At 51.8% G+C, this 17,590-nt stretch overlaps 6 protein-coding genes across 6 annotated transcripts; 4 read left to right on the top strand and 2 right to left on the bottom strand.

The window, feature by feature from the left end:
- Positions 1-110: 110 nt before the first annotated feature.
- On the top strand, positions 111-1,211 carry BJX67DRAFT_377790 (S-adenosyl-L-methionine-dependent methyltransferase; the record flags this gene model as incomplete). Its single annotated transcript, XM_071032201.1, has 1 exon — positions 111-1,211. One exon carries the CDS (start codon positions 111-113, stop codon positions 1,209-1,211), a length of 1,101 nt encoding a protein of 366 aa, XP_070890166.1.
- Positions 1,212-1,278: 67 nt separating this feature from the next.
- BJX67DRAFT_377789 (dTDP-D-glucose 4,6-dehydratase-like protein) lies at positions 1,279-2,590 on the bottom strand (the record flags this gene model as incomplete). The annotated part of the gene is made up of 3 exons (XM_071032200.1): positions 1,279-1,787; positions 1,859-2,397; positions 2,454-2,590. 3 exons carry the CDS (start codon positions 2,588-2,590, stop codon positions 1,279-1,281), a joined length of 1,185 nt encoding a protein of 394 aa, XP_070890165.1.
- A 484-nt stretch (positions 2,591-3,074) lies between these two features.
- BJX67DRAFT_377788 (UDP-4-keto-6-deoxy-glucose-3,5-epimerase/ UDP-4-keto-rhamnose-4-keto-reductase) lies at positions 3,075-4,262 on the top strand (the record flags this gene model as incomplete). Its single annotated transcript, XM_071032199.1, has 5 exons — positions 3,075-3,123; positions 3,182-3,284; positions 3,348-3,762; positions 3,827-3,904; positions 4,017-4,262. The coding sequence occupies 5 exons, from the start codon at positions 3,075-3,077 to the stop codon at positions 4,260-4,262; spliced, it is 891 nt and encodes a 296-aa protein (XP_070890164.1).
- Positions 4,263-5,092: 830 nt separating this feature from the next.
- On the bottom strand, positions 5,093-6,589 carry BJX67DRAFT_343759 (uncharacterized protein). The gene is made up of 2 exons (XM_071028185.1): positions 5,949-6,589; positions 5,093-5,873 (listed from the first exon to the last, which is right to left on the bottom strand). The coding sequence occupies exons 1-2, from the start codon at positions 6,335-6,337 to the stop codon at positions 5,273-5,275; spliced, it is 990 nt and encodes a 329-aa protein (XP_070890163.1). The 5' UTR covers positions 6,338-6,589; the 3' UTR covers positions 5,093-5,272.
- Positions 6,590-10,751: 4,162 nt separating this feature from the next.
- BJX67DRAFT_377786 (GATA-like domain-containing protein) lies at positions 10,752-12,057 on the top strand (the record flags this gene model as incomplete). Its single annotated transcript, XM_071032198.1, has 2 exons — positions 10,752-10,984; positions 11,037-12,057. 2 exons carry the CDS (start codon positions 10,752-10,754, stop codon positions 12,055-12,057), a joined length of 1,254 nt encoding a protein of 417 aa, XP_070890162.1.
- A 3,237-nt stretch (positions 12,058-15,294) lies between these two features.
- BJX67DRAFT_377785 (pectin lyase fold/virulence factor) lies at positions 15,295-17,557 on the top strand (the record flags this gene model as incomplete). The annotated part of the gene is made up of 2 exons (XM_071032197.1): positions 15,295-16,161; positions 16,214-17,557. The coding sequence occupies 2 exons, from the start codon at positions 15,295-15,297 to the stop codon at positions 17,555-17,557; spliced, it is 2,211 nt and encodes a 736-aa protein (XP_070890161.1).
- Between the last annotated feature and the right edge of the window lie 33 nt (positions 17,558-17,590).

The raw sequence follows: 17,590 nt of genomic DNA, 5'->3' as shown, positions 1-17,590 counted from the left end.
ACCGATCTGCAATCATGAAGAGAAGCTTTGCTCGTCAGTCTCCGCTCGAAGACATATTATTTTCGATCGGCCAGCTCCCTACACAGCCTATCAACCAGATCAATTTGACAATGACGGCGATGGAACTGCCCAACGATGCGTGGCTGCAACGCCTCCATGCCCTAAAACCATCGATCCAGGTCCACCTCACCGAATCGGAAGCCACATTCGAAGAGGCGATGGTGCGTTCTGCCTTCCACTTTATCGACGCGTCCGTCAATCAATTGAAGAACGACGACCAAGAATATTGGGAATGGCATCGGAGAGCCATGTACGACTGGATGGTCCACACAGTTCAAGTCGGAAACCGCGGCGACATCAAGGCCGCAGCAGCGGGAAGCGAGAGCTGGGCGAGTGACACGCCCGAAACGAAACAAGCTCTACTAGACTACCTCGGAGGCACAGGAGATGCATCTGCACAACTCATGATTCGCGTCGGACGCCACCTCGTCCAGGTATTTCGCGGCGAGACGACTTCGCTGGAGCTCGTCACGGAGAACAACCTCCTCAGTCGGTACTACATGGAGTATCCGAAGCTGAAAGACCGGACTTACAAACATCTCCGACAAGTGGGCGAGGTCTACGCACGGAGTCATCCAGACGCAAGAATCCTCGAGATCGGTGCCGGGACTGGGGGGGCGACAAAAGTGCTGCTGCAGGCCTTTGACGCCATGGTCGAACAGACGGACGCAGAGGAGTATCCGCACTATACCTTCACCGACGTCTCGACGGGGTTTTTCCCAGCTGCGACTGCAAAATTAGCTTCCTGGGCTCCGGATATGGACTTTTGCAAGCTGGATATTGAGAGTGACCCGGAGGAACAGGGATTTGAGCCTGGATCGTTTGATCTCGTTCTCGCCTCGCTAGTGCTGCATGCGACTCGGTCTCTATCCCGCACGTTGACGAACCTCCGAAAGCTGCTAAGGCCCGGCGGCACTTTGCTCCTCATTGAGACGACACGCGATGTAGCCGACATGCAGCTGATATTCGGTCTCTTTGAAGGCTGGTGGCTGGGCGAGGAGGAAGATCGCAGGATGAGTCCGAACGTCTCAACGAGCGTTTGGGACAAGGTGATGCTTGAAACTGGCTTTACGGGGGTCGAGTTTGAGATCAGGGACTGCGAGGACGCTGAATACCAGTCTACTAGCCTCCTTGTTTCCCGTGCTTCGTGACCGCTCTAACCGCTCCACATCTAGATAACTTTCATCTAAATACACTGATCGAGTGACTAGCGACCCCTTACGCCTTTGGATCGTTATCGTTACATCCGTTCCGCACCCCCCCACCACCACTATCATCCTCACACGCCGTAACCGTAGAACTAAGACTAATCTCCCTCTCAACATCCGGCCACCAAACCTGCGTATTCTTCCGATACCAGTCCATCGTCATCGCCAAACCTTCCGGGAACGAAGTCCGCTGGCGCCACCCCAGCGCCTCGAGTTTCGACCCATCAATCTGATAGTCATGGTCATTGAACGGCCGATCCGGGATCCAGACCAGGTGGTTCTTGAAGTCTGCCGGCGTGTAGCCATACAGCTGAAGCATGCGCACCGCGACTTCGAGATTCGTTACGCCCGAGGATGCGCTGAGGTTGTAGGCTTCGCCGACTGCGCCCTTGTGGAGGAGCGTGTCGAGTGCGTCGGCTGCATCCGCGGCGTATAAATACCGTCTCACGTGCAGGCCCGAGCCCTGGATCGTGAGCGGCTGTTGCATGCCCAGGAGTGTGCAGAAGCGGGGGATTAGCTCTGGTTTGTTTGCAAATCGTCAGCTCGCCCCAGTGCATAAATACTACAATGTGGTGGCGCGGGTTATTTACTTTCAGGATACTGTCCCGGCCCAAAGACATTATTGCTGCGCACGACCAGGGCCGGAATCCCAAACGACTTCGCGTACGCCCACACGTACATCTCCGCCGCGGCCTTGGACGCCGCATACGGATTCGTCGGGATGAACTGCGTGGTCTCGTCGACGAAACCATCAACGGCCTCCCCGTAGACCTCGTCGGTACTAATATGGATGAATCGCCGCACAGGGCAGGCACCCTTGTGGAGCCGAATCGCATCGAGCAGCCGCTGTGTCGCGACCACATTGTTTAGCGTGAAGGCTTCGGGGTCTACGAACGAGTTCTGGACGTGCGAGCATGCAGCGAAGTGCAGTACGCAGTCGATATTGTACTCTGAGAGGACCTGAGATACTGTGGCCTGGTCTATTAAGTCGCCCTCGACGAAGTGGAAGTTGGGATATGTGGCCAGGCAGTGGATGTTAGCGGGCGAGGAGACCAGGCTCATTTTGTCCATGCAGACGATGGTGTATTCAGGGTAGTGCATTGCTAGATGGCGGGTTACCCAGCCGCCGCTGGTGTGATGATAATGTTAGCTCTGGGTATGTTCCCGAAGGCAGTCAACACGTACATGAAGCCCATGCCTCCCGTGATGAGAATAGTCTTTATGTCTGTCCGGGGCTCGAATCTGGTGGTGCCGATCAGATTTGTGGAGGCAGGGGCGCCGTTCTGGGTGCCGTTCTGGGTGCCGTTCTTTTCAAACGGCATCGTGCTCTTTCCTTTTTCCTTTTGAGGGGGAATCATTGTCCTTTGTCTGCACAGTTCGGTTCCCAACAGCCCGTCAAAGTGTGATATGCATCAACCCCACGGATCTTCTTGACTGTGGGAGACTGTGGCAGATGGCTTTGCGAACTCGGCAAGGGGACTGTCCATGCGCTGCGTGGCTGGGCATGAGAGCTTCCAAAGCCTATTTCCTATTTACTGCATGTCCGACTCTGGATAACTCCGGAAGCAGGTAGTTTAGACAGCTGACTCCTGATGGCTCGTGTTCTGCCGCCGGAGTCATCGGAGTCGACGCGCTTCCACCTTCACTCTCGGAGCCGAGCCAGTCAATCTGATTTCTTTCGGAGACGGACTTGAGTTGTCTCTCACAACATATGAGAGGATTCGCGAGCAGTCCGTTCATCAATCAGCTGCCTCTGCAAACAGTCCCATCTATTCGCCCCTTCGAGTGCAACTCAACGACACCACAATGGCAGCAACCAATGGATCGTCGCAAGGTCAAGTCTTTTTGATCTTCGGTAGGGTTCGATTGCCTGTCCTTCAACCCTGGAGTGATGTTAATTCTAAACCCGCCAGGCAACGGATTCATTGCGAACCAAATCAAAGATCTTCTCCTCCAGGAGGGCAAAAAGGTCATTATGTCCAGAGCGCGGATAGAAAGTCGAGAGCAAGTCCTCAGGTAAGAGTTCTAGCTAAGAAGTCAACACACAGCAAACAACTTGAACTAACCCGCCCTCCCCAGCGAACTGACAAAACACACCCCAACACGAGTAATCAACTGCGCCGGCGTCCGGGGCACCCCCAACGCCGACTGGTGCGAAGACCACAAGATCGAAACAGTCCGCTCGAACGTCCTCGGCCCGCTAAACGTCGTCGACGTCTGCCACGAGCTCGGCAACATCCACGTCACGCACCTGGGTTCCGCATGCATATACAATACCCTACCCGGCGATGAGCGGCCGCCTTGGAAGGAGACGGACGAGCCGTTCTTCCAGGGCTCGTGGTACAATCGGAGTCGGCTACTCAGTGAGTTGTCGATTCGGCACTATCCGAACCTCCTGCTTCTCCGGGTTCGGTTGCCCATTGCGGCGGTGATGCACAAGGATAATCATATTACGAGGTTGCTGGGGTTTAGAAAGATTATTGATCTTACTGGGGTTTGGCTCTCTTTCTGAACAATATGTATAGGTATAAGCCCTAAATGCTAATTTGCCGTTTTAGTCTGGTACGGTGCTAACGAACCTGCTCCCCGGCGCGATTATCCTCTCCGAACACGGCGAGACGGGCATCTACAATTTCGTATGTTATCATCTCCCCTTTGCTTACTCGAGTGGTTCAAGCTGGTCCTCCCCACACACAACAGCACCAAGAAAAAAAAACACTAACTTCTCATAATAATAATGATAAACAGGTCAATCCCGGTGAAATCAGCAACGTGGAAATCATGGAGCTCGCAAAGCAATACATCCGGCCTGAGCAAGAATGGGACACATTCACTCTCGACGAGATGCTTGCGATACTCAAGGCCCCGCGTGCGCACTGCGTCCTAGATGCCACGAAGCTACAGGATAAACTGCGCGAGTACGGCTACGCGGTCAAGGATCAACGGGAGGCACTGGAAGAGGTCTTCCAAATATTGGCGGCGAAGGGGGTATAGAGATTCACTCTATATGTTAACCACAAGGTATTATATTTTATTGGTACTATTCTACGTCAACCTTGCAGATAACTCTGCTTTATTGGACTCTGGCGTGGGTCATGTACAATTGTACTACTGTAATAGCTATGTAATGACCAGAATTGGTGTAGAGAAATAGCATAAAAGGCAAGTATCAAGTATGTCAAGCAAAACCACACGAGTTTCCACTCTTAGAAACATCGTCGCCAAGTCTGGCGTGCCCACGCTATGTATTGGCTACTGCCTTGCTCCCGAGCCCCCATTCGCTATGCTGCTAGACAACTACGACACCACGCTGACCCGGCTCCACGAGCGCTCGCATGAGCTCAACATCAACACCACGCCCATTAGCCTCTATAGCAACAGCACAGGCTGTACCTCCAAGAACTCGAGAGGTCGGGGCGTGTTCCGAAAGAAGGAGCAGACCTTAGTAGTCTAAAAATGGTGTAGTCAGGTGGCTTCCATCTTGCCAAGAGCCAGTATCACTAGCCCTGGGTTCTATCGCGCATTCCTGATGCCTGTCTACTCACTAGTGTGACAGGTAGTATAGATCTTGTAATATTATAGATTAGTATAAACCCTGCAGGATTACCATACCCCGGTGAAAGCTAACTCCCTATGCGAGGACAAGACATTGACATCATTAACCCTGTAACAGGGAAATTAATCAAAGAAACAGGTTAACATGGAGAATTTGTCTACCGGGCGCTATTCCTATCTGCACTAGTGTGCTTCTAGGGTGATAACAATATAACAAAATATAAAGAGACATATTTTGATCTGTTCCCAGATTGAACTGAGGTACAAGTGCGATAATATTCAAAACTATCAGTGGGAGTATACACAGCCATTTGTAGCTTTAGGAGCTGTCTCCTCCTGCCTCGCGCATTTCTTTATCAGGGTAACGCTGGTGGCCGACTTGCGCAAAGGTAGGGGTTTCGTCATTTTTTACTAGAGTTGTCCCATGGACTACTCTTCGGTGTCATTGTCTAGGCTCTGCAACGGCCTTCAGCGTGATCGATATGATGATTGTGGCCGGAATGATCGTGACCGTGACTATGTCCAGGGGTTGGCTTGGTGATATTCGCATCAGTGACGGTGCTTGTAGTGGTAGCAACCGTGGAACCCGTCGAGCTGTTCACAATAGGAGATACTGACAGTGTCGCTGTCGAAATAGCGGTAGCAGAGGGCGATGCTATGACTGACGAGGTAGAAGAAACAGAGCTACTGGATGTTCGCCCCTGAGACGTTGTAGTCGTTGTGCCCTGCTTTATGGCTTCAAGATCGGACTCCTCCAAGCGGTAGAGCAGCGTTCCCCAACCAACACCATCATAATGACCGGATCCCTCGCCATACCCTATGCCCTTCTCATAAAGACCACCAAAAGACTCCAGAGTGTAGTTCAGGTATGCCTTTGTCCACGGAGCTTCGAGTCCCTTGATCTGTATGTAGTGCGTGTACAGAAGTTCCCAGGTCGGGCGGGTTGCACCACGGCTCGCAGAGCTGATATCAGTAAAACTCACTATGCCATTGGTGTAGGGTTCGAAAGGGACATCGTATCCAAGGTTGTATCGAGCAAAATACTCCGCCCTAGATCGGGAAATATTCAGTTAGCTTCTATCCCAGGCCCTCAAACAAGGCGACCAGGCAAGTTACATAACATACCCGCGAAGAATCAAGCTATCATTAAGGGAGAAAAGATCTTCCCCCTGGTTCCAAGCCTGCTGCCCAATGGCGGCGAGAAGTTGTTGATCCAGAGCAGAGTGGCCCTGATCGCGACCTGATTCCTGACCCTGGCCCAGCAGCGTCCCAGTCCCTGGTTCCTCGACAAGATTGGTAATGGCATTGCCGATAGCACCGTTGCCATCCCCATTCTTGAAATAGTCAATCGCAAAATCCCAGGCCGTTGTATTCTCGGTCAACACACTAATGGCCTGGACGGACGCTACCTGCGCGAGTTCCCAGTTGGCGAAGAAGTGAAGCACGTTATGTTCAGACGGCTCTTCATGGTTGAGAAACCGGAAATTCAAGGGAAGGATTACGTTAACGGCCATGTTGACAAAGGCATCCCAGCCATCCTCCACAAAGGGCGCATAATCGCGGAGCAGCTCGGCTGCGTTGGCGAGCTCGTAGCCCTGCAGGCCCGCAGAAAGGTAGCGGTCATCCCCGCCCGAGAATGTAGTCAGTTCGTTGCCCCACGCCGTGAGAATCGCAGCAGCTGCCTTGGCATATTCTTCTTCCTGTGTCACTCGCCAGCGAAGTGCCAGGTTGAAAGCTGCCGCGGCATCGTGCCAGAGGACATCGCCATTTGTGGGACGGTCAATGTTGGAAACGGCACTGGGGGTGTAGGAGCTGCTTGAGAAGGAAAGGGATTCGAAATATGCCCAAGCGCTCACCCAAGGCTCTCTTTCCGCAGCGAGTTTAGCTTGGATGCGGGTGATGTCCGAGTCTGTGACCAGCAGGCCAGGGTGGATCCACGCAGAGGCATGCAAGCTCAAGGCCAAAAGTGAGCAAATAAAAGAAAGATGCATGGTAAGGAGAGCAACGAAGTGAGAAAAAGACTGATCAATGATTGAGAGGATGGCAGCTTGCACAACAAACAGGCTAAATAACCAAACCCAAACCTTAAAACAAAAATAAAAACTCCAATCTGGCATCAAACCATACCTTGTTTGCTTTGCACGCTGGTGGAAATTGCAGGGTTGGCGGGATGTCACAGTAAAAGGGGGTGGAAAGTATAATAGATGAGCCAGCGTCCACACTCTGCTGATTGGGCCAATAAATAACCGACAGGTCTGTCATGCCCTGTTTCACCATTCCCCAAGCTTACTTATAGATGCCGACAGGATCGAACTGAAACTTGGAAACGCCTTCGTCAGGGTCGTTGATTGGAACGGAAGGGCACCGAGATCTCTTCCGCTGAAGGATCACTGGAAAAGCTGCCAAATCCCTCAAGTGGTAACTGATGGCCCCGCCGCGGGCAGCTCAGAAGCCATGATTGGTTTACCTTCGTCTCCAGGAACAAGCGCCGCTCGTGCGTGTGGGTTGATGGGTTCGATTACGGGGCCTTGTTTTTCCCGCTCCTCCAATTGCCAAACGGACAGGACTAGCGCGCAGATACTGGGGATGGCGTGCGCCGAGTCGACTTTCCTACTGGACTGCGAGCGCAATTCGGACATAATCGTGTGAAGTGTGTATGGGCCCTTATCAAGAGCTATGATGAGGGCCTGAGACCGTCACTATGATCAAGCATACGACAATCCTGAATATGAGCTACTATGTGCAGAGGCTCTTCGCGGAGAATACGGGGGTAGAGATGGTTCCTGTTACTCCTGAAGGGGGTGGGTTTGGGCCGGTTTATTGGTCTGCGATGAGGGATGCGGAGGGGAGGACGATTTTGAAGATGGTTGATTATGGTAGCGGGACTAGGGAGGGGAGTTAGGTGATGGTTGTTATTGGCCCGCAGAGAATTCTTCTCGAAGGTCCTGCGGACCAAGAATTGTTTTCAAGAAGCCTACTGGTCGATAAAGGAAACTGCAGGAGGGCTCCAGGGCTCTTTTCCAAGGGATAACAGCGAAGCGAGAACCTTGGAAGCTACTGTGGGGTTTACCGCTTTCCTTTATTCTCTTTGGTTTAAATATGGGTTTTGTTCCTGAGATAGATTCTTTCCTCTTCATCACCTTCATTACCTTCATCAACTTCTCATGTCTAGCTTAGACCCTCTAATAGATCACCTCTCGCCGTTTCCACCCAATACTAGCCGTAGCCGACAATTGTTGAGGGGTCAAAGGGGAATACCGCGATAGTGAGAGTGATAGTATGAATAATCTAGAGGTGTTTGCGAACCTGCAGGAGAATGTCTGTGAGTAATCTAGGGGTCTTTGCACTCTTTGTACAATACTATAGATTTGTCTTTTTTAGACATACTTAATAGAAAATTATATATTGTTGGGACAGTCATCCGCTTAATACTCTCAGATTTTGTCCTTCAAAGTATCTATCCAAGTTGCAGAAGATGGAATATACATAACACCAGACGTACGATCGGACAGGCAGAATGAGTCCAACGGAACTAGCCGTGCTGGAGCTTAAATTTCTTTTTCAAGTGAAGTGGAAAATTGCGCCCAACTCAGCAGAAAGCCTGATTAATTTATCTCATGCTCTGGTTGAAAGATGCGGCGACTCCGAGGTCGGACGCGCCGCCCTGTGACCGGGTTTCGCAGCTACGCATAACGCTACCAACATGGACATTGACGGAAGGGCTTTGGATCACCCATGTGAAGAGTTTCCACGCCTGTAATTGGCGGTATTAAAGATAATGAGGGGTGCAGAGCTCCAAGACCTGGGAGAGAGCTCGCACAGACCAAGCTATCCTCATTGCAACATCAGGCGAATCTAGCTATCAATCGCGCAACATCCTCTGGCCTATCTTCCATGGGATAGTGACCTGCATTTTGGAGGCGGATACCATCTAGCGCCCAGTCCACCATGTTATTCTTGCCAATGACATTCACAAGGGTCTCCTTGTAATCTTTCACCAGTGGATCACACTCTCCAACTACCACGATACTCTTTAGACTGCTCTCTGTGGCCTCATTCGAATCACCTTGCCGTTCCGTTTGCCAGTAACGTCTCGCGTTCTCGTCCCTTTCCGATAGAAGAGCAAGCGCGTTCAACGCGCTGAAGTTTCTCGGACCACAAATGGCTTCACAAATTTTCCACAGCAGTGTCTCTCGAAGATCCCTTAGTATAAAGTGCGGTATTCCGGTGCCTATATGTGCAAAATGCTCGAAGCTCGGTCCAGTGTTGGCGGCTATGTGCTGGTAAGCTCCTCCATAGCCTTCATTATCTCTCTGCGAAATTTCTGGAGATATGAATCGCGTGATGGTGGATTCAGACACATAACCTTTCAAGACGCTAGTCAAGAGAAACCAGACTCCGTAGAGAAGGCAACTGTTTCGACTCATCTCGTGAGGTCGATGCGGAAAGAATGAGTTAATGAGGAAGAGGCCACTGCATGACGACGAGGGAAGATGGGGGATAGAGCATAGAGCCACACACCTGCGATGTCGTTACTACTTTGTCAAAAAAAGAAGGCAAGTGCAGGATGCTGGTGGAAATGTGTGAAGTACAGGCTTGCTATGTGGATGGCAAAGAAATGAAAATTTACTTACCCACCCCAACCATGTGCTACTAGCACGGCGTCCCTGAGTTGCACATGATTGACAAAGGCCCTTAACGTTTGCATGTGAAGCTCAAATGTAGTGGAATCCCGGTGCGTAGGTTTGTCGCTCCGTCCATGGCCGAGCCAATCAAGCGCATAAAGCTCATGGCCCTCTTCAAGAAGTTTGATCATAATCTATATATGGGTAAACATCAGCACCTCTGGCGGCTTAACATACGAGCACTGTTGTCCATCTGGACCCAGTATCACTTGACCAAAATGGGTAAGAAGTCTTGACACACCTTTCTCCACATGTAGCTCCAGCTCTGACTTCCATGTAGAAATACCACGGGTTTTTTCGGCAAACATCCACTCTTGCTGCTATCGATGGCGGCTGGCCTCAAATGAACGAATCTAACTCTTGCGCCACAGACGAAGAACTCTTCAGTATTGTCATGCCATGGGGTATCATTCATCCACTGCCTATCAGATCGGTCGACTCTAACAATCTCATCATCTCGGAAAATATACTTTCCTTCTAGTTGAAGTTGAGCCTGCATCGCCCACTGTCTTCTGTATGCTTCAGTGTCTTCGATGAGCTTATTCCACGGCAAAATAAGGCACCAGATATTTCCAAGAACGGTTGGAATGAGACGAAACGAAACCTGTGCAATATAGACGGGAAGCAGTATACTAATTGCCCACAGCCGGCATATAGTGAGCGATAGGAGAAACACACTCATTCTTTCGTAAACGCTCCGGACGGTGAGAAAGAGCTGCGTAGCAGCCACGTGCAGGAAGCAGCGGGCAAAGTACAGCACTGCTGAAGCTGCAGACTGTGGCAATTCGGAGCCCAAGTTAAGGACAAGTGGCTTTCCTTGGTTCCAAGCCATGATGCAACAAGCGCTTGAAAGTGCGTTTTTAGGGAGTCGTATTTCGGCTGGAAAGTTTATCAATGGCCGTTAGCAGGAAGGTTCGGTTGGTGTTAGAGGAAGGAAGAAGCAATAATTTATAGCCAGAAATGCCTGGATAGGGCAGTTCCTTTCTCCCCTTGCTTCTCCATTGTTTGGCGTTCATTATTGATACTACGGCGACATCTCCGCTGACGACAGGGAAAGGTATGTGGCATGCCAATGCCCTGTAGATCGACATGGATGGCTGTCATATTCCAAATATTTTACAAAAATAGAATGCTAGAATGTACAGATTCGTTTTCCTCCAAGCATGGCAACAGTTCCTAAGACAATAAGAATCACGCCGGGGCACTCTACTCCAGGATATGCCATTGGTCCCTGGGGCGGAAAATGCCTCCCTCACATTCGGCAGTGGATGACATATCCGTGGAGGAGGAGCCATCACGGCATGTCGATTACCTCTCTTATAAGTGGCCAGAAGAAGATCTCTGGGCCTCCTGGCGCTACGTGACGGGCCGCAAGGCCGTCTATAGTAATGGAGTCCGCCTGGAAAACGCGTCCTGGAGAGCCTGGGCCAAGGTAAAGCAAAGTCTCGGTACCGTTGCACCTGAGAAGTTGAATTGGTAGGTTCTGAGACCTATGGTGGAAGATCCTTGTGACTGATAAGGGAACTAGGCACAAGGACTGCGATGTCACCTGGCTCTACGGGCCATTAAAAAAACCTGGCGACAGTGCGATGGTGCCAGTTGCGTCGCCCCCAAATCCGACCGCGACGCCAAGTTCATGCCCGGATCGCAAACCGATTTTGAAGAAAAAGACCACATCCGAGGCCATCCTGCAGCGGTCGCTCTCGCAGCACACACTTCTGCAGCATGCTGGGGCCATTCTGAAGGCGCAAGAGGCCGAGATAGGTCAGGCTCGGGCACCGCTGAACCGCACCAACACCAGTCTTGACCATTTCCACCATCGCACGGGCAGCTCATTGTACTCGCTCGGAGGCACCGTGACAACCACATCCTTGCCCGGCATGGTGTCCCCAGACGAACGGCGGCACGTCCACTTCAAAAACGAGGTGGTGCAGTGTATCGCTGTCGAGGCCAGGGATGGCGATGAAGAAAAGGACGGGTCGCCATTCGCTTTTGAGGACGACTCGTCTGATGAAGGGCTTTTTATGACGCCGCAGTTGCCAAGCAGAGTCTCCATCAGCAGTCACTGCACGCGGAGCAGTAGCTTTAGTAGCGAACGAAGGACCATCGCCCGATTGCCCTCTACCACCCTTAGGTATCGCGGAGACGTGCCGGAGACACAGTCCGACTCTATCATGGCCCGATGGGCAGCCAATCAACCATCGTTGATGCCGTCGCCCACATCCTCGGTGGAGGTGCTCCGCCCGCCACAGTGGTCATCAGAAGACCTCCTTGACGAGGACACTGGGATCATCTTTGCGGACCAGTTTGCGTCGGACAACAACAACCGGTATCAGTCTCTCTTCCCCCTTCATTCCGCGAATGCGGATGGCGATGAAGATGAGGACGCGGGTCGCCGGCTGCGATTGGCCACCTCGAGCACGTTCAAGCCGTTTGAGGAAGGCGAAGAACGCGAAGACACCAACAATAGCATCCTGAATTCCCTCTCAGCTGCAAGAATTCTCTTCATACTCAGATATTATGAATACATTACTGAAAATCTAGGTTGAAGCACAGGATATCGGTGACCAGTATGTTATGACACTTATGGAGCGCTGGCCTTAATTCACCGAAGGTTAGAGGCCCAGGCGACAGAGGGGTTGAGGTTGAACAACACTCGCACCTCTATAGCTCATACACACCTTTTCAAACTGAATTGAACATTTCAATTTCGAATTCAACCTTTCAAATTAATTTTTTTAAACCATGCCTCCCTTATGCAAGAATCGGCTCAATCGCTCCTCATGCAAAAGCCCTTGAGAAACCATTAAGTATTCTTTTCCGGAGCAAAGAATCTTTGCTTAAAAACATGTACTTCTGGTTTCAAATATTAATGACATAATCATTTATCCATTCTCTTGCCCTGATTAATTCATAAAGCTTCAAACAAGAGCAAATAAAAATTCCCTTATATACTCATCTTCCGCCAGCAGGGTTGGAATCCTGCGCTTAGGGTTAGCCTGCAATCGGAGGGTTACCCATCAGAAACTAAAGGCCACTAGACGTTCATTATAATCCAAGTTTCGCTTCCGGATATTATGCCTCACTTTCCATCCGGAATGTGGTGCCATAATCTCTCCGCACCCGGAAAGACTTCACTATAGAGAAAATTGAATTTGTCTCGCCAACATGCAACTGTTCCTGGGAATAGACTTGTTAGGCATGCGAGAGCTAATCAGATACTACTCATCTTAGAACTACTATAATGGTATATCATCACCACTCCGCGTACACGCCAGTTCCTGGCAAGTCAATCATCCGTTTTTTGCAGAAAGCGTTCTCCTTTACTTCACATGTGGAGCCTGGGCTTCTTTCGCACGTGCCTTTCCATAATCCATTCCTCAAGTCTTTATTAATGGAGGAACTTCAATAAAGCACATGGCATGAGACCTGTCTCTGGTCACGATATCATAGTAGAAGAGGACCCCTATGGCCAATGTTAAGTATCTCTCATATCAATGGGAGCTAGGAGAGCTCTGGGCAACGAGGAGTCATCTATTCCGCATAAAGGAGCCGGAGTCGCGGGGTTGGTGCCGACTTGAAAACGCCCTTTGGAGAGCATTGGTGAAATCAAACCTATTACCATCTTCGTCAGCAACACTACTATAGTGGTTAGTTTCCTTCATCCCTTACCCCTTCCTTATGAACTCACGAAGAAATATATTACCTGGCTCTATGGGCTCTTCGAATCGGACAGAAATTCGAAACCAACCTTGTACCATTCATTATTGTCGCAGCAGAGGCAAATCTTGAAAGAACCATCACTTAAGGTGGAGTCAAGCAAATGGAAAGAATCTGACTTCACTAAACTATCCCCTGAGTCTTTACTACTACACAATCTTTGGCATATAACTAGTCAAGTCATAATGAACGTGAGTTGGTGCTATTACTGCGTCCAACCGCAGAGCAACTAACGCAGGATATTCAAATGCAGCAGCACTTTGCTTATACCTGTTCCCGAAGCAACATTGTGTCCATTTCAAAAAACAGTGTGATTTTGTTGACGATCTGCATGGCTGGGAGGAAACTATCTAAGAAGCATTTTCATGCATCTTGAGTTTGAACAATGATATATTGAACTATATTCAACTTCAAGAATGAAACGCCGTGATATGGTACCACTGATGCTACCTAGAATCCTGAAGTAGAGTTAAAAGCAGGTACCAGACCACTGGAGAGTCTCCTTCCCAGGGGCTGGCTGGGGTTCCACAACATGCCGAAGAATGGACCCTGACACATTCCACTGAGCATAAGGAGGCGAGCCTAAATAACTAGGGACTTGAGTTGAAGTACATAACTCTTCAACTTTAAATAATGGTTGCCTCTAAACCCCTAGGAATGAAGATATTGGTTAGCATCTATATTGTTTACGGTAGTTGTTGTATCCTAGCATAGCTCTTAGTCCACCAATAGCATGGTGGAATGGTAGGATCACACTCTCCTTCCTATAACTCTCGCATATAAAGGAACTGGAGAATACACGCGCGTCACAACCATTTTCTTTTTTCGAAAACGTCGAAGCAGCGCACAAGTTTTCAAGAAATATGCAACTCGGATCGCCTTTCAAGTCCCCTGCCCGAGAGAGGCGCAGATTAAGACCAAAGACTCTCAGTCCACTTTTCGAGGACTTCGACGAAGTGAAATCCCTTCTCTTCAATCAAGATTCCAATCCCTCCTACTCTGTACTCCCCCCCCCCAGCTACCTTTCTGTAATCCACTTATTGCCTGCCTTTACTTATTTACCATTTGCCCTTACAGTGAATCTAATTTTTTTTTACTCAGGATAAAATTACGTCAGCAAAGAAACCTTCAAGCTCCTCACAGCTTCCATCTCGTTACACTTCACAGTCGCAGTTTGAACGAGCAGGGTCAACAACGCGCAACAGATTCCGAACACCAGAGCCTCAGCGGCCCCCACCGGAACTTACGAGCCAAATTCAGCTTGTGCGAAGTAACTCGCAGGGGTCCAAAGACCGTCACCATCGCCCTGGTCAGAAACGACAAACTCGAATCTCCGAGGACGACTCGCCATGTTCTCGAATTACGGCAGCGAAGCGCTTGTTCCGACGCAAACCTAAGCCTTTGAAGGGGAAACAAATGTGGCAGGCTTCGACAACCCCAGACCGCGACGGGGTCAACGGCCCAAGCGGATTGTCCCGATTAAAGAAACTCGGCTGCATAAAACCCCCAGAGAAGAGGTCCAGCGGGTCGATCGAGTGCGACCCCCAGGGGGACAACAACGGAGGTGGCAATGGAGCTGGCGGGTCTGGCAACAGTGGGACTGGGACCGGCGGCCACGATAGTAGGAAGAGGTCTGCCAAGGGCAGGGAGGAGGGCAGGAGCAGAAGGGGACGGATGAGATGAAGATTCTACGCTCGTTCAAGTGTTCTGTTGTATTCACTTCCTACCAACCTTCCTTTTTCAGCCCGGGCTGTAAAAATCAACTCTATCCAATTCAGCAACAGTTTCATGATCTTCTGCAGCACAAAGACCCGAGAAAATCAGCCGAGTCCCCATCGGAATGGCCCACCAGCCAGAGGCTCCCAAAACCCGATGCCTATCTCATTAGCCTCGAACTTCGAGCCGACCCAATTTCCCGGTGGAGTTCTCCGGCCTTACCCCAGGTTTCCCCTGCAGATCCGCACGGAGCTTCGATTAGCCTAATGTCCGCATCCACACGTATATAAGGGACAACTTTCGCCCAGATCAACAACCACATCCACTTCCCGCGCCAGACAATTTCGGAAATGAGGGCTGTTCTCACCCTCCCGCTCGCGCTGCTCGCATCAGCGACAGAGCTCTACGTCTCCCCCTCCGGCTCCGACAACGACGATGGCACCTCGGCTGATACCCCCTTCCGGACTCTGGCCAAGGCCCAGGAGTCCGTTCGTGCCCTGACGGACGAGATGGACGAGGATATCACAGTGAACGTTGCCAGTGGAACATACAACCTCTCAGAGCCACTGCAATTCGGCGCCGCCGACTCCGGCCAGAACGGCTTCACCGTCCGCTGGGTCGGCTCGGACGCTACTCTCTCCGGCGGTCTTAAGGTCGAGGGATGGACAGATGAATCGGATGGTGTGTACTCCGCGCAAGTGCCAGTCGGCACCGCGTCGCGAAACCTCTACGTTGACGGCCAGGCGGCCAACTACGCGCGACGCAAGGTCGACAACCGCGAGGACTTCGCGTACTCGGAGACGGGCATCACATGGACGTCCTCTGCGTACGACTGGATCACGTCGACGCCTGGCATTGAGAACGCCGAAGTGCGCTTCATCAACTCGTTCACGGATCGGTATGCGCCCATTGACTCGGTCGGCGACCACGAGCTCGTGATGAAGCAGACGGGCTGGGCGAACCAGATCATCGGGTATGACACGGTGTCGGACCCATTTGCGGACTTTGGGGTGTGGGTGCAGAATGCTCGGGCGTTGTTGACAGAGGGCGGACAGTTCTATCTTGACTCTGACGAGGGTGTCGTATACTACATGCCGCTTGACGGCGAGGATATGAGTGCTGTCGAGACGTATCTCGGTATTCAGGAGACTCTCATATCCGTAAGCGGGACATACGACGATCCAGCGCACGACATCTCGTTCGAAGGCCTCGTGTTTGTAAGTGTCCACAACCCCCAGGTGCGGCGCCAGCGCATACTCACTCTCCCAGGCTCACTCGACCTGGCTCTTCCCCGGCCAAGGACACGGCTACGTCGACCAGCAAACAGGCGGCTACATCGAGCCAAACACGACATACCCCGAGTTCGAGGCGACGCGGCCACACTGGTGGCAGATGCCCAGCGCCGTGCAGATCAGCGCCGCGACGAACATCACCATGACCGGGTGCAGCTACACGCAGCTCGGGGCCGGGGGCATCGGCATCGGCAACGACGCGAACGCCCACATCTCCGAGGTCGGGCTCGGCGCAAGCCACGTCTCCATCAAGGACGGCTACTTCACACAGGTGATGGGGAACAGCATCACGGCGGGGGGGATCCAAGCAGACGCACACCACCCAAGCGACGAGCGCATGACAAACTCGGACATCACGATCTCGGGGAACATCTTCTACAACAACTCGGCGCTGTTCAGCTCGACGGTGAACATCCTCGCGACGTACCTGCACGACTCGACGATCGCGCACAACGACATCGACACGACCCCCTACTCGGGCATCTGCCACGGCTACGGCTGGGGATCCAACGACGCCGGCGGCAGCCAGGAGTACATCAACCGCGGCCTGTACAACTACCAGCCACTGTATGAGGACCCGACAACGCTGCACGACAACCTGATCGAGGGCAACCTGGTCCACAACTACGGCTTCTCGCACACGGACCTCGGCGCCGTGTACACGCTCTCCAGCGCGCTGGGGACCATCATCGCCGACAACTACGTCTACGACTCCGCCGGGGGGTACGGGATATACCCGGACGAAGGGTCGAGCAACATGACGTACGCGGGCAACGCGTGCTTCTCAAACGGCGGGTGGTACAGTCCGAATGACTGGAGCGAGACGCTGGGCACGGAGTACAACACGGTGATCGACAACTGGGGGAAGGTCGGGGACACGCTGGACGGATTCCCCGACCACACGGGGCGGAGGGAAAACACGTTCCTGCGGAACTATGTCGTCGAGGCGATCACGGATACGTCGATGGCTGGGCAGAGGGCTGCGTACCGGGCTGGTGTGCTCCCTGGTAAGCGCGAAGGGCGGCCTGTCTCGAACAGCGAGGATCTGGCGGATGGGTATCTGGAGATAACTGGTGCAGACGGGCAGGTTTCGCTGAACGTGACGAACTTTGACGATGTGGACTTTACCGATGTGTCGTTTGAGGCGTCTGGGGAGGGTTTCACGCTCAACCCGGTTGATTTGCCGACGTCGATTCCTGCTGATAGCTTTGCTGTCGCGGTGTATTCTGTGGATGGGTCAGGGAATGTCGAAGCCAGCGCTAGCTATACGAACCCGCGGACTGGGAAGGCAGGGACTGTGGTAGCTTCTGGGTCTATTTAGTTTGTAGCTGAGACTATTGCAAGGTTGACAATA

This window comes from Aspergillus lucknowensis (assembly GCF_044049455.1).
Source record: "Aspergillus lucknowensis strain CBS 449.75 chromosome Unknown BJX67scaffold_4, whole genome shotgun sequence".
Lineage (NCBI taxonomy): Eukaryota > Fungi > Ascomycota > Eurotiomycetes > Eurotiales > Aspergillaceae > Aspergillus > Aspergillus lucknowensis.
This window is presented reverse-complemented; position numbering and strand designations above follow the sequence as displayed.

Bases quoted from the DNA above. Each gene is read 5' to 3' on its own strand.
- BJX67DRAFT_343759 (XM_071028185.1), bottom strand. From the start codon at position 6,337: ATGGCCGTTAACGTAATCCTTCCCTTGAATTTCCGGTTTCTCAACCAT. The intron at 5,874-5,948 runs GTATGTTATGTA...TTCCCGATCTAG, and splicing joins GATAGCTTGATTCTTCGCGG to GGCGGAGTATTTTGCTCGAT.